Here is a 24,099-nt window from a genome sequence, read left to right as displayed (position 1 = left end):
ATATATTTTCATTTTCTTATCAAATTCACGGGAAGAAACACAAGATAATATAGCATTACCTATTCAGTTTTTATCGTTCCTTGCTAAACTAGTTAAGATTTTATATCAAACTTGCATTGTTTGTTTAAATTTTAAATTAGCTACGTATGAAGAAATTGGTAATATATGATTTTATAACTTTCAATATTTATGAAAAATGAAATTTTATGTAACAAGATGTGAATCAATAGATGAATAAATATAAATTTACAGGACAAGCAAAATATCGATATGAACATTTTGCTGCTCAGTTTTTTGTGAAATAGTAATGACGATATTGCGTGTGAGCACACAGACTGGGGGTGGTAGCGGCTGAGGGGTATCAGTCACGCGACATTACCTTCAGATCGGCGTAGTTTCACTTAGTGGTGTATCTAAAAGGGGTAAGAATCGATATGTTTTGATCTATTTCCTTATCATCAACACAATGTATCATTATCTGAATTTATTCATAATATATCCTATCGCGAAAATGGCTTCACTACAAATTTTTCATTAAGTCAGAGAAAATTAATTTTTTTAACAAAACTCAATATGAATGGAGAAATAAATTTTGATGCATATTTATGTACAAAATGTTTTCAATCTATCAATGCAATATGATATCATTTCCTATAAATTGTATCAGTTCTGAATCTGTATTTTAGGTTGAGAAAACAATGAAATTCAAGGAACACTCTTAATTTTAATTAATCTTAATAAATATTTAATTTGAAAATTTAAGAATTGTGTAACTCGTGCGACAGATACATGTAAATGTATTCTGAGTGATTGGTTGAAAGTGTAGAAATTGTCATCAGATAGATTCCTGTTTTAGATATGCATCAGTAATCATTGTCGTTTTAATATGTTAAAATTTAGTATTCAATTAGTCAGTATCTTTGTTTTGTGATTTCATTGAGAACATGACAATTGAATATCAGCTCTCTATAATCATCAAACAGTACATATATCACCTGGCCATGATGTCTCATCATATTCAATGGCAATTGTTGTCTGTAGTCATTACCCAACAACTTCCTTTTTACAACAAGCTCAGTTTCAGGAAGTGAATGGTTGCCAAGGAAACCATGCCCTTTATTTTTCACTAATCTATCGTTCATAATAAAGATCAGAATTCCAATTTATGCACTTTTAAAATTGTTCTCAGTCATATTTTTGCGCTGTGGAATAGCAAGATGTCATCAAATGTAATAAATACAAATTATATCTTCCTATCAACATAAGATCATTTTATAAGAAGATAATGTTGAATCAGTATATCATTGATCAAAACTTTAGGTAATTTGACACTGTACCAAAAGTCTGAAAAAGTGGTTGAAATGGCACTTTTGATACTCAAATTTATCATCTTTTCACACTGAGATTGAAATGTTGTATTATAGTAATAGAAAAAATTAGAATGCTCTCGGGTTATTGAACTCGCAAGCCCGTGCATTTTGACAGCCAACGAGTGCCAATATTATAAGTTCAATAACACTTTTATTATATAGTTAGTAGTAAAATTATATCCCTTTTCACTCAAAATACTCCAAAATAGACGAGAATTCATCAATATTAGCATCTAAGATGAAAGTGTGCAATATTAGCATCAAGCTCCGGTCAGCTCAGTATATTCCGTTCCGCTACAACTCCAATATCATCGCTGCCACAGGCTTTCAGATATGAACCCAAACTTCCACCAGAGTTCGTTTGCTCACAAACCATTCGTAGGTGACGTAATGAGGCCTCGACGGGGAGTTTGATATGAACCGTGTTGACGGCATGACGTCACAGTTGCAAAAGCGCGGTAAATTACAAAGCTGATGTTTAGAAAAAAATGTATGACATTCGCGATCATTCAATTTCATTGTGCACGTTGTGGTTCCTTAATGTCGATATCGTTTCCCTTGTATCTAATAGATTATCAAGTCTTAGATTATCATTTTCTTTCAATTCTTCAAATAAATATTCATAGACCGTTATTAATAACGTACTATATAAATCAATGAAAGAGAAGGTAAGTAAAGTAAGTAGAATTGTAGAGTCAAATTATTTGATTCAGATAAATGCGTTTTCACTAGAATCAGATAAGAAAGCGTCCATTCGTATTCATTAGAAAAGAATTTGATGCAGGCATATTCCTTGTCGCTGTGTACACGATGTGGATTTTTAAAATCATAGTTTACGTTTTCATCTTTTGATGTCTCTCGCGATCCATATGTGGGGCGACGTTGATTATTAACTCACATTTAGAAATTTGTGCACAACAATATAAAGAAATTTATGTATATATCTGGTGCACATTTATGAAGATGGGCATATAGGAGGAGGGGGGGGGGGGTAAAAATTTACTCAACATCCCAGATCGAAACAAACTAACATATGAACTTGAGGTGTATTACAACCCACCATGCACCCAAATTAAACGAACAAAAATTGCAGTCACCATTATCTATATTCAAAGACACATCAGCGTTTGTTCGCAGGTTCCATTTGAAACATATAATATAAGTACAGTTCATACATGTAGCTTTGCTTTAACCAAAAAAAAAAGGAGGGGGGGGGGGGGTCGACAAGCAAAAAATGAAGAAGAGAGAGAAACACCCCCCCCCCCCTGTTACTCTTGTTGGCATGAAGCAACTTAGTTTATTGATTTCATGATATTTTAAAATTATATTGTCCATTGTATTATTTTACATGGAAGGCATATTTGTCATAAAAAGTGGAAAAGATGGGTACCCCCCCCCCCCTCCCAAGTTATATTTGCCGGAAGTATAATTCTTTGTAGTATACGCCATGCTGTGATGATGTTTGTAATTATATGACTCTGGTCCCCATATAATTATTTATTTTCTTACAGAATTGAACAAATTTAATGATTTATAGATTTCCAGAAAACATCTTTTTTAACATATAAAATCTTTCTGAAATTAAGACCAGTTAGGAAAGCAAGTTAACTTCAAGTAACAATTCATTTCTTATTTTATAAAGACCGTTTCTAATTAGACGGTAAAATTCTTGCAGAAATACATTGAATCTTTCAGCACCACACTTTTTCAGTCTACTTGTACTTAATTGACTTCATTACTTTTGTATATGTGACAATTTCACTTCAATGTTTATATAAGGGAAAAAAAAGTATCATGAATTATATGAATTTGATATGGAATTATTTTTAAGTCCCCTGTAAACTGTCATCCAACACCAAAATACCCACTGTCTGAACAAATCAAAATTTACACCCTTACAGTGCATGCATAATTTGTTATATTGTAATCAATTTGTTCTTGGTATTTTCAAAGATTCAACAGGAAATATTTACATTTGCAACTGTTTTCTCCTACATAACACTATTACGAGCAATACGTATTTATTTCTGGATAAATCTACTACGGGGTCAACAGAGGTCACGGCTGTGCGTATGAACATCTGTTAAAAGTAGGTAACAGGTACTACTTTTACTAAGGCAATACACATCTAGCAATCGCTCTCACTTACTACATATATCTTTCAATAGATGAAATCAACATCACAATATGTATTTACGGTTTTATTTGTATTCCAAGCAATGAACTTTCATCAATAATTGATAAAAACATTTCTGTAAACAATGTCTTTAGTTACTAGCCTACTAGGCCTAATGTATGTCTAAAATTTCGTCTGCTACAACTTCACCCTGGTCCTCGGTGATGCGGAATTGTACTTACTGCTAGACGATGACATTAGGCTTTAGCAAAAAGGTCATTCACAGGATGTATGGCCGATAAGTCGTCAAAGTGCATTAAGACCTACACACCACACTGCTTCCGTGCCACAGCAGCCATAGTGCTTGATGTCGGTTTCCAAGTTTATGTCGGGACATCGAAGCGAGGCGTCGTTAAAAACCTATTACAAAAAATTATCGAGTCAAAAGAAGCGTTCAGTGAGCTCATGTTGATCAACAATTACATATCCAAATCCAAACCGTCCCTTACCTTCGTGCAGTTCCACATTCTCTGCGATGTTCAGTTCTTTCCGGAGATTCATCTGAGCTGCGTCCTCTGTCCTGTCTATAAAAGATTTGCCTACACCTGACGACTGCCGCCCTGTTCTTCATGTTCCTCCATCTCAGTCTTCTATTAATTCCGCAATATCCACAGAATATCTTTCAAAGTCGGTCTTCAACGTCTTCACTTTTCAAAAGTCAAAGCGCATCACAACTCTAAGTGTAACACTGCGCATCCCCGTTTAAATCATAATTCCCCCACCCCCTAAAATTAGACATATGGAAGAGTTTTCCATTATATACTCCCGAGTTAATGTATAAGTATATGTTGATATACTTCCTTTCTAGCGTCTTAATAATTAAAACAGTTCTTCATTTTATAGAACTTTGTTTTGTGTTGTCGTCATTTTGAACATCTATGACGCTTCGTTGTGGACGTCAACAATTTGAAATGTATGGAAACGTGTTGTTAACACAATTCAGCAATGTTACCAACCAAAAATGTAAATATAAGTAATAAGGTATCATTTAAAAATATTTATCGGGATATAAATACGGGTTGGTACATGATCAAATTTTCCATAAAGCCCTTCGGGCTTTATGGAATTTGATCACGTGACCAACCCGTATTTATATCCCGATAAATATTTTTAAATGATACCTTATTTCTTAAATAATCCTGAATCAAACTCTTTTATAGATAAACACTTGCCTTAGAATTTTTTTAATGAATATACAGTGTATATTACATATGTGTTTGTGTATATTACATAGGTATTTTGTGTCCCTCAGTACAATTCATAAAATTTAATAAAATGAGCCCTTATATGGCCCCATCATGTCCTCAAGAACCATGTTTTAAAACCCTATACAACAATATTCACAGTTTTGTCATTTCTGTTCCTGTTGATCTACATCAGATTTGAAATTCAGAATGACCCATTCTATTTTGCATTTATTTCTCCTTGGAAGGATCCGAGATCCCCCTTTATAAATAAAAATTTATGTGAAAAGCTTACTTTGACCATTTGCCCCTACTACAGGTACACCAAGAAAGTCAATAAATATTCTATATGTATGGTATGTCATATATACACTGTATCCTTGCATATCCTCTTCATTAAATTTGCCTCCCATGAGGCTTTTTTCAATATGACTGTACTTTATGAGAACTACAGGTATCTATCAAACACATCTAATTGACACTTTCAGAAAATTTATCATGTTTTATTAGCAAACACTTCATATGTTTATCATTATTACACTATTGATAGCCTCACTGTCATATAATATGTAACATTGGAAAGGAATTTTTGTCTCTTTCTCAGCTTTCAATCCCTGTATACTTCTTGCACATATTTAGAAACAGGCAAAAATGGCAATTTTTTCATATGTCAGGAACTGAAATGAAGAAAATTATTTGTTATATTCAAATGTTGTTTCAGAAATTCAGACAACTCAATATTCAATAAACATGTATATATCAATAATGTATCACAGTGCAAAGCGATGACCTGTGATAAACAAATTTTAAGTTACCTTGTTGCAATAATAAATTCCAAAGCTTAAGTATATATTGCTACTCTCGCTACTAATGTTGCATATGTTGGCATGCATAGACATTCCTCAGAATTAAAGATTTACCTTCAAAAATCAACAATCATGATTTTTTACTGTTCTCATTTTAAATTAAACATTTCTATGTATTAAAGACAAGTACTAGTACCTCATTCCAATTCGTTTAATTCAAACTGGTGGAAATCCTTCACATCTTGTAATTCCCCATCGTCGGTTACCCATGGATGCTTTCCATAAATTCTCTCCTTTGTCAGATTGCGAAAGCTGGTGTGGACTCAAAAATCATGGTTTGCGATTGCAATGATGCAATTCCTAAAAAAAAATATAAAAAATGTCTTATATGCTCATAGTTTAAACATTTCTGATCGAATTTAAATAAAACTGTGTGGTTCAATGTTGCAAAACTGCATTAATACAAATTTAATCTGAAAACAATCTGCAACACATTACATTTAATGATGATGTATACAATATGATGTTTACATCTGAAACAGGAAACATTTCTTACATTGGTTTTAGCTGAAGTTCCATTGGTTGACTTTAACTGCCTAAATATGTAATGATTCATATTTATTACATCATGGATTTTCAGTGACAAACATTTAGCATAATGTATGAACACTTAGTGAATACTTTGTACATATATATGTACATCCTGTCCAACTGTCTCATCATGGAAATTTCACATGTTTAGTGATGAAATTTCTGTGGTGAGAGTATATTTATCAATTTCTCTGTATGTTAACTTTGGGTTCTGTCATAATATAAATTCCCACATTTATTTATCATTGAAATTATTTCATTACTACATTAGTTATAGACCTTATATCTCATTTACAATTTATCTTAGTTAATACTGGATTGTTAATTTCATTAAAAAAATGTCAGGTATTGAACTGATATCTATATCAGACAGGTGTTTTAATTCAGTTACACTGCATATGAATTTGTTTTCTTTGGATTTTCTTTCTTGAGTCACTAATTATCTGTATTGGTGTATAAACACTAGGTGTGAATCTAGTAAGGTGTACAAAGTTTATATATATATATATATATATATATATATATATGTGTGTGTGTGTGTGTGTGTGTGTGTGTGTGTGTGTGTGTGTGTGTGTGTGTGTGTGTGTGTGATTTAATCTAGACCATATCATGGTCATTGATACACTCATGACTTTTTAAAATCCTGTACCAGATCTATATGTTCACCATGTTCAACAGCATGACACTGGGAACAAGCATACCACAATTAATATTTATTTGAAAAATAATTTTTGAAAGTGCATCTCCACAATGTTAATTTGGGGGAGGGGGTGGGAGAGGAGGCACTTCTCATAAAAAAAATTGTTTGCATAGATCAACAGATTTATTGATATAAATTTCAATTACCTATAACCAAAGTAATGCGATATAGATCTAGTGATTGATATTAGCGATTCCTCAAGCACTTTGATTTTAGAAACAATTTCAAGATTGTTTTAAAAACGAAATTAGGCTTTTAAAACTATATTCGATAGTCAATCTTTAATCTGTGCGTGTAGTATTTCACTGACGATGTAAATACACTTAAACTTTATCAACATGTATCATTCTCTATGGCACTACGGACAGCTGAGGGACTTTTCAAAAGATACGAGATCTCTGAGAAAATTCGAGTCACTAACCTGGTTGTTTGAATGTTCTCGCTTTATCTGGACAACTTATCCATCTGTAAAGAAGTCCCTGGTGTATCCGTCTTTCTTGGCTGGATTCCTTCTGAAATATGACAGCAATACGCAAAGGTGTGGCCCTGATACGATAAAATCTTCCTCCTGTTTCCACAGACGCCTCGGCATCATCATCACTCAGTATAAACGTTACACAAATTTTAAAAGATCACGCTCCGCTCAAAATTATAGTCCAATGTCAAGGCTAATAGTTTCAATTTTTAATCAGTCTAAACGTTACACAAATTTTAAAAGCATTTATTTCTACTAATTCTGGAATAAATAAACCCTACGTGACCACCCTATCTGGTAATTTAGAAAACCGAATCACACGCGTATAGTAACTTGCGTTTTTCTGCAGAAGTTTGGAAAGCCTGTGGCAGTGTCATTATTCGTAGGGGAAAGTAGTCCCGGAGGATTTGACGCTGTACGGAGTTTGTATTAGCATGCATTTCTTAACTGTTCAATATTAAACCCGTCATTATGGCTTGTTTACGTCGTTAGGTGGCAGGGGACAGTTTCTTTGGTTTTGAAACATGTGGATAGGGGGTATACACCAAAGTCAGATTATGACAGACTAATGAAAAATCATATTTCCCTTTTATGTCAGTACTTGTATTTCATATTAGTGTAGTTAATAAATTATGACCCTAAATTACATGTAATCTATAAATACTGGTGCTGGTGCACAAAACATGCTCTGAGCAGGTTCCCCTTTTTTGCTTTGATTTTCCCTCATTTGGGCTAATCCGCACCACCCCCACACCATCACAGTACCAAACATGGGGAGTTAGACACTGTGCACAATCAAGAACCCTATCTGCCCTTCTCAAAAATCTACCTCTCATATGGGGCCATCCACCTTCCCTCACAGCTACAGACCTTTTGCTAGACCCTGCATGTTTTCACCGGAATTTCTTCAGCAACTGACCACGTGTCTTAGTTTCGTATTTGCACCCATCTATATGCTAGGAATCATGGTGACACCTACATGTTGTATATCAACATTTTTACTAAGCACTCAGCTACATTTGACATGCATCCTAAAATTATTGTATACATTTTTACACATGTAATATCACTTCAAATACAGGGTAATTCCATTTTTTGAAAAAGTTGACCGGGCCTATAGTGCGAAACTGTCCCCTGCTACCTTACGGTAAGGTCAATATTGATCGCTCATACTCGAAATGTTTCGGGAGCACACAATTTACGCAAAGCAAGGTTAGCGTTCAATAAATCATCAGGATATTGAACCCTAAAATTCTCTAGATTTTACGCAGATTTTATAATAGACTATTTATTAGCTATATAATAAACTCTGATATTGTTATTATTATTTTATTCATTTATAAAGCGCACAATTACATATAGTTTCTATGCGCTGTACAATGTTTGTGCTGATAATCAATGATAATATACTAATAAAAGACCTGCAAGAGCTATGAAGGAAATGATAAAACAATAGAAAGAATTTAAATAAAACATGGTAGTAAAATGACAAATTGGTTGAGTTTGACTTGACAAGATATAATTGGCATACATGTATTTGTATGCTGGATCAAAATTCAGTTTGCAAGAGCTTGCACATGGAATCCTTGATATTGCACTGAATTTTACATTCACAGGGCATATTCACACTTGAACAAGAGTGTTTTAGGTTCTTGCGGAATGCTGCATGTGCTTCAAGCTCTCGAAGTTCCAGTGGCAGTTTATTCCACAATTGTGCACCTAGTGTTTTTATGGCTCTTGCACCGTATTTGTTTGATGATTTTTCACTACCTGTTTCCATTGGTCGGATGATGATCTCAAGGTCCTAGGTGGCTGGTAAACAGGACATAGCTCTCTCGTGTATGCTGGTGCTGAGAGAGAGTGTAGTGACTTATGTATGTTTGTCAGCACTTTAAACACAACACATTGCTTTACAGGCAGCCAGTGTAGTTGTTGAAGTACCGGTGAAATATGTTGTCTGTAGCATGTTCTTGTGAGCATTGTGATAGTCAAGGTGGGATATGACTGTTGCATCGATGACTTTCGCAAACGCTTTCTGGGTGAGATGGTGTTTCACCTTGGATATTCTCCTGATGTTGAAGTACATTTTCCTTACCACGGAGCTGACTTGTATAAGGTAGCTTCCAGGGCAGCACCGAGGTTTTTAACAGTAGACTTAGGTGTCAATATTGCCGCACCAATCTTCAGGCGGATATCCTTCACAAGGCACTGGTTGTGGGCACTAGCAACCACCATTATCTCAGTTTTTCCATCACTTAGTTTAAGTTTGTTCACAGTTATCCAGGTTCTGACACTCGCTATGCATTCCTCCATAATGTTGACTTGATAGGTTCGCATGGCAGTGTTTTTGCATGAATACTTTTTAAAAAAATGCATAGATCTGATGGGAGCATGCTGATTAGTGAATCTATTACGGCGAGTGTACATATGATAGAAGTATTGTCAGGAACAGAAATGCATGCATAAAGATTGTGATATATATATATATATATGAATCAGAAATTGGACAATTTTGCTTAAGAGTGTAATATACACAAAATGAATTTGAGAGATGTGTTTACCACAATTAGCATCAACATATTAAAATGCAAACCTGAAATTATTAGAACATGATCTGAAAAGAACGCTTATAGTAAAATGTATGCCACACAGTATATTTCGTTCTTAGCTTTAAATACCCGCCTAAACATAATTGCATATTGAAAACAATAAAAACACACTTTTGACAAGCATTTTAAAAGGATTTTTTCAATCAATTTGAAACCTTACCTTGGAAACAATAGGTTTGCACCTCTCGGCAGATTGGGTATGTGTCAGTGTTTGAAACTCACCGTAAAATTACTAGACATGCAGGGTTGACTGCTTGTAAAATTGTAAGCCTTAAGAAAATAACTGTCACATTTTGAATTACACTGTACTTTAATTACAGTAATAACTATATAGTTATTATGTCACTATAGGATCTGTTCTCATAACTTTGATCCCAATCATGCAAAATTCAATAAAGTCCTTTGGTATGTTACAACTTCTGCTACCCGTAAGACGGACGGGCGCACGGTCATTCCAAACATGGGTATGTATACAAAGCTTCATTGTCCTAGCTCTAGTGGTTTGGTTTCTATCTTATTGTTTAAAATTATTAGGATTTTATTGATCAATTGATAATGCCGTTTGACCTTGACCCCATGACCTTGGAAAAAAAATAACTGTAACAGTTGCTCCCCTCGACAATAAGAAGTATTAATATGAATTTTTCATGCAGTTAAGAATGACTTTTATCCTTAATCTAGAAAAACAATAGGGTTCCTCCTCTTAATATAAGAAGGATGTTTATCCTAGTTCCAATGGTTTGGTTTCTATCTTGTTTACAAGCTTTCTAATAGGATTTGTGACTTCACAAGCATTCTTTTAAAGGGAAACTTCTTTCAGACAGCAGCTATAATGTCATATTGGTTCATCTTTGGTCTTTTTACACCAGTCTCAAAAAGTAGCTCGCAATTTGCGGTATTGTGAGATAGTGTTCATTTGAAAATCTTTTCATCCCGTTTCTTATTGAATATCTTTATCTCCTCTGCAACTTTTGAGGGATCTTCTTTCATTTCACTGGTTTTTCATATCAGGAAATTTTCCTGCATAAATGTCCTCTAATGATCAGTAAAGGGTGTTATGGGCTTTTTTGGCCTCAATGTCCAACCACACTTTAAAGCAGGAACTCAAACTTCGCTGCTTTCCAGCTGTTTTGGTATATGACTTCCCGAGACGGTTTGTTTCAAGTTGGATTTTTTAGGCATACATGACCATAGATTTGTCTTTAAGACTGAATTTCTCTTCCCTCAAATCACATTTTTTAAATAAATGTGTTGTTCAAGTGAGGAAAAAATCTGAAGAGGTGGATACATGGGTTACTCTATGTGGTACTTTTCATTTCTTTGTGATTTGCTTATCCGTATCATTTTCTTCTCGTTCATCTTCATCTCCTGCATTTTTAATTAAGTACATTGTATTGATTGATTGATTGTATATTGTTTAACGTCCCTCTCAAGAATATTTCACTCATATGGAGATTCATTGAGATAAATAGACAACTTGAGTAAAGTTTACAGTGACCTCGACTTTAAAGATATACATGCAACAAAGACATACTTAAAGTCATCATAACACATTTAAAAAACAACAAGAAATAGTTCAATGTTCATAGTGGTTTTATCTTCGTATGAAATAGGTGTATGTTAGAGATATTACTGAAAAATTCCGATACTTACATTTAACCTCTCACTCCCTAGATTAAATGTGATCTGCCCTTGGTATGTGTAGGATATCAATGAGGAAAATCATCTGTGTTCAAGATATATAAAAATAATTTTGAAGCATTGGCCCCTGGTTTCATTGATTTGTTTTGGTAACCCCTGACTCACAAAATCATTAAGATGTGTTTTGGTTAACAAATGCAATAGAAATCTAGTTTGCCATTGGGTCAAATGCTGTCTGACCTTGTTTCATACCGAATCTTGGCACACTGATTTTGACAACGGATCAAGAAAAGGGTTCACGGCGGGTGTGATCGGTCAACAGGGGATGCTTACTCCCCCTAGACACCTGATCCCACCTCTGTTATACCCACGGTCCGTGTTTGCCCAACTCTCTCATTTGTATTGCTTAGAGGAGTTGTGAGATTGATCACTGTTCGTTACCTTCGCCTTTATAATAAAATGAGTTTTTCCGCCATATTGTTTACATGTAATTACCTCCATTGTGAAGGCAACCAGACTTAAGCTTCGCAACGTTATGATATTTTAGGATGTATCAACAGACCATAAATACTTTCTTAAAGTATCATCATTTTCGTCATACATCATGGCCACATCATTTTGAACATTGCATAGAACTGGTCTTAAAAAGTCTTGTATAACATTTTACGAGTTTTAGATTATGTCATTCTTGATTTAACAGCGATTGTTGTATTTTACTTGAAGTAAGAGGACTATAAGTATGCTAGTAAGGAGATACTCTGTAATTTAAAAAGACTTATCAAATACATTTAAAGATAGTTTCTTTATATTTAATTCTCTTGAAAACTGTTTAAACATTTTTGGCACTCTGTTTTTCTCTAAAATAGCTCTTACAAGTTTATTGCTATTTCGGATTTCAAAAATTTTGGTTGAGCATCACTGATGAGACATTATTTGTCGAAATGCGCATTTGGTGCATCAAAATTGGTACCGTATACGTTTTACAATACAATACAATACAACCTATCATTTTTGACGTGTTTTATAGCAATTGTTAGGCTGTTTTGACGATACATTAGTCCGTTTAACTAGTCAAGATATAGGACAAGGGATCCTTACTCCTCTTAGGCAACGGATTCCACCTCTGGTATATTCGTGTTTGCTAAACTCTTATTTTGGTATTCATTATAGGATTTATGATATTGATCACCTTTCGTTATCTTCACCTTTTCATACTTTTTCTGATAGAATTTGATATTTGTATGAAATATTAAATATTCTTTCTTCTTGATATGATGACAGACGACTTAAAAGATGTGGACTGTATTACTGTGTCTGTCTGTGTTTGCGATTTCCGGAATGGAATCTCAGTCGTTCACAAAGCGACACCTGCCGCCGGACAGTGCCAAATTCTTACGGTACTTCCTGAAGTATCTGGAGGGTATGGACGGGAAGAGACGAGATGAATTCATGAAGAAAATAACAGGTAACAAAATCTAGTTAGTCTGTGTAAGAAGTACGAAGATGGAAAGTAATGGTGAAATAAGATAAATTTGAGGGGAATTGGGCAAATTTCCCGTCGAGACCTCATTACGTCACCTATGTATAGACCTCTCCCAGGTGACACAGTACAATATACATATTTGTATAGTGTGGGTTCGCGATTACCACGCGGGCAAATAGCACTAAAGAAAAAGTTCGTAGTTAAAACCTTCAAAATATTGACTTTAAAAGCATTGATATAAAAGTATGAAATTTATTTTAAACATATAATGATCGAAAGATCACTAAAAGCAGGGATAATGTGTTAAAATTATAGTGTAAAGTATTGAATTTGATGTTTATGTTCTTGTTTTGAACTGTTTGCATTTGACGTTATGTTTTTTCGTCATTCTACAGTGACGTTACACAGTATGCGCGGCCGCGTGGTTTTGTAGATCTTAAGAAATCGCTTTCCCATAATGCCTAACTGGAATAGTTTGGTTTGTGAAGAAACGTTACCGGGTCATGCATTTTATTCTGCAATGATTGATACCTTCATCACTCGATAAAACAACAAAGAACGATATTATATATATATATATATATATATATATATATATATACTAAATATCATATCATCGACTCACTCGTTACTTCAAACGGAACAGCCAATACACTCCATGACCTTGGTGCTAGTTACACGAACAGCGGGTACCAAACCTTAATCAAAATAGTTTACAGCAGATATGTTTTCATTGTCTAAGATGCAAGCAATGCCAATTTCAAAAGAAATATCAGAGGCAACATTTGGTTAATGCAAATATACCGAACTGAAAAACATCCAATAATACATTTGGAGTAGTTATCAACATGCCAATCTAATTAAAATTAGATCCTTGTGTGGCGATAGTAGGTAAGCGGATCAAATGTAAATCACTGTTCGTTATCTTCACCTTTCATGATAAAGGTGCATGTGTTTTAAAAAAAAAAAAGTTTAATCTTCAAAATCTGCTGCTAATTTTCAGCTCATTGAGACGATTACAGCGATGCCAAACACTATATATGTTTTTGAGAAAACCTGGTTTCAATTTTCATTTTCTTCCCTAGCTTCCTTAATTTCTTCAATATTTTTTAAATTCACTGTTTAACAATGAAAGGTGAAGATTACGAACAGTGATCAATTTCATAAAATCCTATAAGCAATACAAAATAGATAGTTGGGCAAACACGGACCCCTGGACACATCAGAGGTGGGATCAGGTTCCTAGGAGGGGGTAAGCACCCCTGTCGACCGGTCACACCCGCCGTGAGCCCTATATCTTGATCAGGTAAACGGTATTATCCGTATTCAGAATTAGTGTGCCAACAACGGTCTAACAATCGATATGAAACACGTCAGACAGCATTTGACCCAGGTTGTATTGGCAAACTAGATCGTTATAACGACCATATAATTTGGAAAATTCTGATTTTAAACGAGATTGTTGAAACTCCTTTACCATCAACTTGTTTGTCAGTAGCTTGCCTCGATTTAAAGACTGACCATACGCAGAACACGCTCTTGCATATCGACTCAGTTGAGAAATATAAACACCCTATGCAGGCGATAATGAAATATTGCTACATAGATATGGGAAGTTTTCATAAAGTGGAGTCGTTAGTTTGCCGTTAATATCTACTTTCAATAAAATATCGAAGTATGAAGCAAAAGTGGACGAAACTGTGGTGTCTTATAGAAATATCTCGAATCGGCAAATAAATGAAAGTTATTATTGTTCATAAATAAAACGTCGTCGATATATCTAAATGTCGAATTGAAGGCCACATCAAGAGATTTTTTCTTCTCACGTAGAAGTTTTTGAATAAATTCTGCTTGAGATGAATATAAAAACAGGTCAGCTAGCTAACAAAGGATCACAATTTGTGACCATGGGAATTCCAACAGACTGTTGGAAGACCTGATCACCAAAGACCACGAAGATATTGTCAATGAGGAACTCTAGAATATTTTATCATTTCAACGTCAGAGTGCGTGGAATGAGAGTGGTATTTAGGAAAGTAATTGTATGGATGACTGGTCACTAGATATGAATATTTCCGTTTTCCATTTTTGTTGAAAAAGCAACTGTCTATGATGTCAAAAAGTCTGATCTTTAATTGAATGTGAGGAATGGTCGTGTAAAATGATAATAATTATTATTATTATAAAAATAATGAGAAATACAGTTAATTTGTGTTTTGAATGTGAATTAGTGTGCAGTAAATTCAAAACATACTACATAAAGATAGGTATTCAATAATTACATGTGCTCTCTCTCTCTCTCTCTCTCTCTCTCTCTCTCTCTCTCTCTCTCTCTCGTAATTGCGTTGTTTTAGATCCAGTTCTGCCTTCATTATTTTACAATTTGTTTTGGATAAAATATTGTTTATCGTAAGTGTCTGGAAACTACAATGATCTGTGTATAACTTGTATATTCCATGCAATTTCGGATTTTCGACACAGTAGACCTAGTGGGGGTCAGCTAATCCGGGTATTTGAAATTAACACAAATGTTTGATTTCATGCAAAAAGTATGACATTGGGTTGGCGCAAGATGCACATGTATACCGGATTGACATAAAAGAATTAGTTGTTTGCGTCAACCCAATAACAAGGACACACGAGGAAAATAGTTCATTCTTACCAAGCATTGATATAAAAATATTTTGAAATTTCTTCTTGAAATCAAAGTAAGATAAAAATTCTACTGCTATGTTTGATATGATATTATTCACCTGCTATCAGATGAATTGTTTCATTATTTAAGCTAGCCTACATCTAATTACGTTGAGAGAGTAGTCTGTCTAACATATTCGGATCATTTTTCATCAATAAATAAGGTCTGCAACGTATCAAGTAATGCATAACCCTGATACCATCTTATTGTGGTGAATAGTGAATGCACTGATAAAAAACCGGTTACTATAACTTTTTTCAATACCATAATTAAGAAATAATGATGGCGTTTTTTGTTGTTTTTTGTATGTAGCAAAGTATCCTCCGAGGCCGAGAAAGGTTTTGAAATATAAAAGCTGATCAACGAAATCAAGAACTTAATTTCTATTTTACACTACAGCTCAGAAATATGCAGCCGATCATTATCCTATATAGCTACGCATTAGGTCACTATGACGTCATTACAGTTTCCAATTCGGCCTACATTTTTGTGCGTGAAAAAATGTGAGTTGGTAGGAATATTCTAAATCTATTGTGAAAAAATAATTCAAGTATTTAGTTTGGTGTTAACGGATAACATCAATTGTTTTAAATAAAAACAGTTAATAACATTGTCTGTTCGCCTCCATGTTTTCATGTGTATGACACTCGGAATGCAGACCATTTTTTATGCTGAATGAAAAATGTTTTTCAGTCAATTTTTAATTTGTTTTACAACATATATTGATTGATTTTTATGATTATAGAATTGAATTATCAGTCATCGACTTATTGTTGCATTATTGCATTAGCGAACATGCAAGTGCAAGCGAATGAAATATGTATAATTGTGTATAAATTGATGATATGTGTGTAAATTTTCTCATAATCAGTTAATACGTATGAATGTATATCATAGAATAATGACCGTGGCATTCCTTTGATCTTTGTAATAGCCATGGTATGTCCATGTATGCATTATGAAAGACTGTGTGAAAAGATGTTGAAACCGTTAGCCTGATCACTAGATAGTGATAATGCCAAACATGGGAATATTCGCAAGAATGAGCAGGAGGGGTAGCTCTTACACCCAATTCTCTTTTTGCCATTGTCTCAAAGTTGCTGGCAAATTGGAACCACTCCAAAACCAGTTATTACAACAGCAGTCGTAGCAACTCAGGCCCCAAGACCATAAATTGAGAATGAACTGGTCAACATTTTATTACTTATTTATCTAGCAAAGATGTTTGAAAAACTGCAGGATCATAAAAATTCAAATGCAAACATATACTAAAAATTTTATTTGTTTATAAATATAATTCTAAACGTTAACTGGATTTGAAATTTAGACTTCAGAATATTCTCAGTTTATGGTCTTGAGGCCAGTTAAGTAGAGGTTAAGATTAGACTGGAACTTTACAGGACAAAGGAGCGAAATGTTACTAAAAAATGTAGGCCAATTTGGTCTAATCTGTAAATGTTTTAGGCTATTAGTATTAATGAAGTAAAATTTTGGCTTTTTATTGTTTATGTATTTTCCCAAAATTGAAAAAATCATGATCTCTAGATTTTTATTGATTTGTAATGATAAAAATATGTGATTTTATATCTTTTGATGCAATCATCACATGTCATAATGTTTTGCTTAATGTCATAATATAGCCAAGGATTTAAACTGAGCCATTTGTTGATTCTTCTCGTCAATAATTGACCCTCTTTCCCGTTCATTGTGATGTTGAACACAATGTTACCGTATCAAGTGGGGTTTGTTGTACTTATCTAACTACTATGACCTTCTTCAGGGTCCATTTAACTCAATTCTAGTCAATCGTTTTATACACTCTCTCGAAGTCAGTTTGATTGGTTGAAAGTTTCACTCCAACCTTTCAATATCGTCTTTACGGACTATCGATTGAATGCTTTTATTTTGACGAACAAAGGATAATCGATTATTTTAGTGTTTTCCAGTGTTTAGTAAAATATTATTGTCTACTCTATCTTATTTAATTCATATCAGCTATTTGCTGATGGTTGATGCCAATCCAAATCACTGTGGTAAGAACTGACAATTAAAATCAAAGTATCAAGAATGAAAACACCCCACCTAACTAAAAAGAAACCGAAAAAATGATGTGTTGAATTTCAACTAATATATTAATTTTAGTTCTGAGTTGCATAATGTGAAAATATTTGTATTTCTATGTTTTAGCTCCCATTGTGTATGATTGCAATTTTGAACAAGGCTTGTGTAAGTGGTCTCAGATTGTTAAGGGGGACCAGTTTAATTGGATTCGGGCCCAGGGTTCCACTGCATCTTTTAAAACAGGGCCCACCAATGACCACACTACAGGAAATCGTAAGTCATGTTCTACAAAACTATACAAGAAATGTTTGTTGTTCACCCAAGTAGCAAAAATACATTCAATGACATGCAATGTTAAATTCAACAATTTTTATAAATGAATACTTTTAATATATATACATGTGTACTCGGTAATTTTCTGACAGGTACTGGCTGGTATCTGTATATTGAGACTTCATATCCGCGTAGACCAGGGGACAAGGCTCAGCTGACCAGTCCATTAATTTCAGACAAACAGACTCGTTGTCTGAGTTTCTGGTATCACATGTACGGCACTCATGTCAATACATTGAACGTTTATGTCATGAGTGGGTCTTCCGCATTGGGAACACCAGTGTTGACAAAGAAAGGCACACAAGGAAACCAATGGATCAAGGCCACGGTCAATATAAAACCCACCAGGGCCTACCAGGTTGTCTTTGAAGGAGTCAGGGGCGCTAGTTACCGCGGAGATATTGCCATTGATGACATCAGATTGTCCATGGGACCATGTCAAAATATCAGAGGTAGGAAATAACAATACTCTGATTGGAATCAATCAATTCTTTTGCGATAGTATATATATTCCTATGTACTTATAACTGTCACAGACCAGACCCCATGCCTGGTGTGACAACACGATTGGTTCCTTTAGATTTAGATGTAAAACAGGCTACAGAGGGTATGCTTCACGTGTGGCACTAAATGAAAATAATAGTGTCTGAAGAACTGAAACAATATAGAAACTTTGCAGAAACCTGACGTAGAGGTTTTCTATATGTTTCCGTTTCCGTCAAGTTTCAGTCTGCGAAAACTAGAGACTAAGATTCTTAATGGTTTCCGGAATGCCGAAACTGACCCGAAACATAACTAATCATTTTGAAACTTTTTTTCTGTTAATAATTTACAATGAAAAATTCGAAGACGATGAAAAATCCCTTTATATAGCTGGAGAAAAAAACCGACCTATTTCATAATGTATCAATTTGAACAAAATTAACATGAAATGAGATACAGTGTGTATGAAAGGCGAAGATAACGAACAGTGGTCAATCTCATAATTCCTGTAAGTGATATAAAATAGATAGTTGGTTAAACACGGACCCCTGGATATACCGGAGGTGGGATCAGGTTCCTAGGAGGGGGTAAGCACCCCTGTCGACCGGTCACACCCGCCGTGAGTCCCATATCTTGATCAGGAAAACGGAAGTATCCGTAGTCGAAATCAGTGTGCGAAGAATGGTCTAACACGTCAGACAGCATTTGACCCAATGATAGGTTGTATTGGCAAACTAGAACGTTATAACGACCATAGACTTTGCAAAATGCTGACTTTAAACGATACTGTTGACACCCCTGCACCATCAACTTGCTTATCAGTAGCCTGCCTCGATTTAAAGACCTATCATATGCAGAACAACCTATTGCGTATCAAATCAGCTGAGATATATACACAACATGTGCAGTTGATCATGGAATATTGCTACGCAAATATGGGAAGTTGACAATGGAGAAGCTGAAATCATCGCGTTTGTTATAATGTTGAGTTATTAATTTGGCGTTAATATCTATTTTTAATAAAATATCTAAGTATGAAGCAGAAGTGGACGACTTTGTGCAGCCTTTTATGTCGTGTTTACATGGAAATATCGAATCAACATATGAATGAATACTATTATTTTGATAGATAAAACGTCGTCGATATATCTAATTGTCGAATTAAAGGCACAGCAAGACAGTTTTTCTTCTCACGTAGAAGTTTTCTTTAAAATAAATTCTGCTTCATAAAAATATAAAAACAGGTCAGCAAACAAACGAACAAAATGTGTGCCCATGGGAATTCCAACAGACTCTTGGAAGACCTGATCACCACATACTACGAAGATATTGTCAATGAGGAACTCCAACATATTTTTTTTATTTCAACTTCAGAGTACTTTTGCGTGGAATCAGAGTGGTGTTTAACAATGAAACAACTGTCTATGATGTCAAAAATTCCAGTCTTTAATTTATCTTGAGGAATAGTTGTGTAAAGTGTTGGAGTCATACGTGTTGATGTTCATCATTTGAGAAAATTTTGTAATTTCAAATTACTAACATAAAAGTTTTTTTTAGATTTTATTAGAATCCAGCTTTGATATACACCACTTCTGGCCTATGTAGTTGCACAGTACATTTGCGTGTACATAATGTCCCATGAGTCATCACAGAGGCCTAACGTTCTGGTGTGCATCAGGTAATCTATCCATGTGTTTTGTGAATTCTGTGTTAAGTGCAAGGGAACAATAAAGAAAATACACATGGTACACGCGAGGAATACAAAAATCTAACGGTCGATCGTAGACGTAAGATTGGCTTTCCTGTGCGATTTTTGTTGTTCACGAAAGATCGTTTAAAAAGTCGTAAGTTTATGCCTAGTGAAGGGTTGACGTAAGTGTATCTTAGACGTTTGACAAAGCGCGGGCATTGCTTTTTTCATTATTTGGTAATGAAATGGCCATACATTTGTAGTAAAAAGCCAAAATACAATGATTTTGTAATGTTGGTTTACAATATGAATGCTTAATAGATGATGTGAACCATAGATACTAAATAAAATTTGCATGCGCGAGAACACACATGAATTGTAATTTTTTAACTTCTTTAATCAGATATTAATCTATAACATTTTGAGATTTAAATGAAATAAATGTTTTATATTGATGTGGCAGATATATTTGGGACTGTTTACTAACTAGCACCGTCAAAATCTTTTTCACACACGTGCAAGCACATGCGTACAAATTTGGTTGCCTGACATATTGATAACGGTGACTCTTTTATGAATAAGAAAAGTGAAATGATTTCGACATCACATGTTCATACTACAACAACTGAGACTGTATTATGATTGGTTGTGCAGAAGCTCAATGACACCACTTTTAGAAATGATTAGGGAAGATATGTAACAATCCCCGTTACAATTACAATTAGTTCCTTTAAGGGATACAAAATAGAAACTTAGGAAAACACGATCCATGGACATACCAGAGGTGGGATCAGGTGTTTAGGGAAAGTAAGCATCCCCTGTTGACCGGTCACACCCACCCGGAACCCATCTTGATCAGATAAACGGAGTAATTCGTAGTCAATATCAGTGTGTAAAGAACGGTCCAACAATCGGTATGAAACACTTCCGACAACATTTGACTCAATGATGGATTGTAAAAGACTGACCGGGATCATCACGATTTTGGAGTACGATTAGATGCGATATGTTGCGCTTTGTTAAGGTGCAATCCGATCTGATACGATTTTAACGACTGAAAATTAATTGTGTTGATCGTTGAAATAATTTTTGACAGTCAAAACATTTTCTACGATCAACACGATTGTCACGACTGATGCAAAGATTAGGTAAGAGTTGATAAAATTATTACCATTATTCCACGATTAAAACCTTTATTTCAAATCGTGATAGTGCGAACATAGCATAAAGGATCTTAAACCTACTCACTATCCCTGAAATTCTCTTGTGTCTTTGCTTAAGCCGTCATTTTTAAAACCATTGTCTAGAGACATTGGGGCCACTTGCATTAAACCCCACCACCTTTGATCTTTAAAACAACTTTGCAAGGTTAAGGTGAAAGGTCAAGGTTATCACTAAATTGAGGGTGTTTTAAGCTCTTTTGAAATGCAATGGATGTTACGTTGAACTTTATACATCCTTGTTATCCAGTTATCATCCCATTTAATTCTTTATATCAATTTCTTTGCTTGAATATATTCAATACAATGACAAATGATCGGTTCAAGTTCTTAGCTCATCTGGGCCGACGGATCAAGAGGGCTTTTCTGATCGAAAGATTTTTTTTGTCTGTCGTCGGCGTCATCGTAAACTTTTCGTATTTTTATCTTCTTCTCCAGAACCTCTCGACCAATCTTACCCAAACAAGGCACAACGCATCCTTGGGTAGGGAAGATTCATGTTTATTGAAATGAAGGACCAAAGGGGAGATAATTACAAAAATGCAAAAGTATGATGGTGTCATTTTAAAATCTTCTCAAGAACCCCTGTACCACGAAAGCTGAAATTTACATGAAAGCTTTCTGACATAGAGGAGTTTGTTAAAATCACGATCCCTGGGGTTAAGGTGGAAAGAATAGGGGAATCAAATTTTACATGCTATTATAATGGGATAATCTTCTTTTTCTTTTTTTTTTTTTTTTTTTTAAAATCTTACTCTCAAGAACCCCCGGTCATAGGAGTGGATATTTGAGTGAGAGCTTCCTTATATAGTGTAGATTCAACTTTGTTTAGATCATGGCCTCCGAGGGTAGGGTGGGGTCACATTAGGGGATTAAAGTTTTACATCCTGATAGATAAGAAAATCTTCTCAAGAACCACTGGGCCAATTTCATTCCAACCTGATACAAATCATCCTTAGGTTAAGATGATTCAAGTATATTCAAATGAACAACCATGTCTCTTCAAAGGGGAGATAATCACAAAAATGCAACAATAAATTGGGATAATTTACAAATCTTCTCAAGAACCACTGGGTCAGAAAAGCTGAAATTTACATGAAAGTTTTCTGATAAAGTGAAGATTCAAGTTGGCCGCTAGGGTTAGCGTTGGACCACAATAGCGGATCAGAGTTTTACATTTGAACGAATGCTGACCTGTTCTTATATTCATATGAAGCAGAATTTATTCAAAAACTTCTACGTGAGAAGAAAAAATCTCTTGCTGTGACCTTCAACTCGACTTTTAGATATATCAATGACGTTTTGTCAATTAACAATGATAGCTTTCATTCATATGTCGATTTGATATATCCCTGTGAGCTCGAAATAAAGGACACCACAGAGTCGTCCACTTCTGCTTCATACTTAGATATTTTATTGAAAGTAGACATTAAGGGCAAACTGACAACACAACTAGATCGTTATAACGACCAAAGAATTTGCGAAATGCTGACTTCAATCGACTTGTTTGTCAGTAGCTTACCCCGATTTAAAAACTGACTATACCCAGAACAAGCTCTTGCATATCGAATCAGTTGAGATATATAAACACCACATGCAGGTGATAATGGAATATTGCTATATCAATGTGGGAAGTTGACGATGGAGAAGCTGAAATCATCCCGTTTGTCATACAGTTTATGGGCGCCGTTATTACAGCTGACACTTTGAGTACGGGGTATATTTATGGCGACTCCCATTGGTCCTCAATAGGTCACATAAGATCACGTATTCTAATGAGTTATGCGAAAATATCGGCCTTGTGACCCACGGTAGGTAATCGTAGAGCAACTAACCGTCGGTTTCCGACGATGCTTTGCACTAAGGATAAACGTCTACTGTATAAAATGTTTAACTGATCAAGATATAAGGCTCATGACGGGTGAGACCGGTCGATAGTGAATGATTAATTTTCCTAGGCACCTGATTACACCTCTGGTATGTCCAGGGGTCCATGTTTGTCCAACTCTCTATTTTGTGTTCTTTTTAAGAGTTAATGAGATTGATCACTATTCGTTATCTTCACCTATATATATATTGACAGGGCTTATATTTCGAAAACGTTGCACGGTCTTGGTTTAAATAGTTATGCAAGACAAGCATGTAACATTAGTCACAGAGTCGTTTATTGATCAATTGCTAATAGTTTTACAAAATTATGACAAACGTTTTCTGGGTGTCCTATTCCCCTAACTAAAGACCAATGCAAATGCATAATATCACATGTATTCGGTTGGGTAGATAGAGCACACTTGATGACAATTCAGTAACCCATATTAACCATTATTAGTCGAACTATTCTTTAGTCTGGATTAATCCCATTTTCTTCTCGGATTATGTTTTATATATAAAAGAATTACTGTGCAACTTTATCATGACTTTCAGTATCGTATGTTGTCTTCACTTTTTCATTGATTGAAATTCATAGCTTCTACGTAATTCTGATCACTGTTACCTGACAACTATTGATGGATAAAGGATGGATATTGATGTTAACTGATAACTGTTGGTAGATATTGATGTCACCTGATAACTATTGATAG

At 34.7% G+C, this 24,099-nt stretch overlaps 1 protein-coding gene across 1 annotated transcript; it reads left to right on the top strand.

Moving 5' to 3' along the window:
• Positions 1–363: 363 nt before the first annotated feature.
• Positions 364–18,587, top strand: LOC130047257 (MAM and LDL-receptor class A domain-containing protein 1-like). Its single transcript, XM_056141882.1, has 4 exons — positions 364–422; positions 12,834–13,017; positions 17,918–18,064; positions 18,217–18,587. The coding sequence occupies exons 2-4, from the start codon at positions 12,846–12,848 to the stop codon at positions 18,585–18,587; spliced, it is 690 nt and encodes a 229-aa protein (XP_055997857.1). The 5' UTR covers positions 364–422; positions 12,834–12,845.
• Positions 18,588–24,099: the final 5,512 nt, after the last annotated feature.

This window comes from Ostrea edulis, chromosome 6, assembly GCF_947568905.1.
Source record: "Ostrea edulis chromosome 6, xbOstEdul1.1, whole genome shotgun sequence".
NCBI lineage: Eukaryota > Metazoa > Mollusca > Bivalvia > Ostreida > Ostreidae > Ostrea > Ostrea edulis.
The sequence above is the reverse complement of the archived record's forward strand: the minus strand, read 5'-3'. Positions and strand labels throughout refer to the sequence as shown.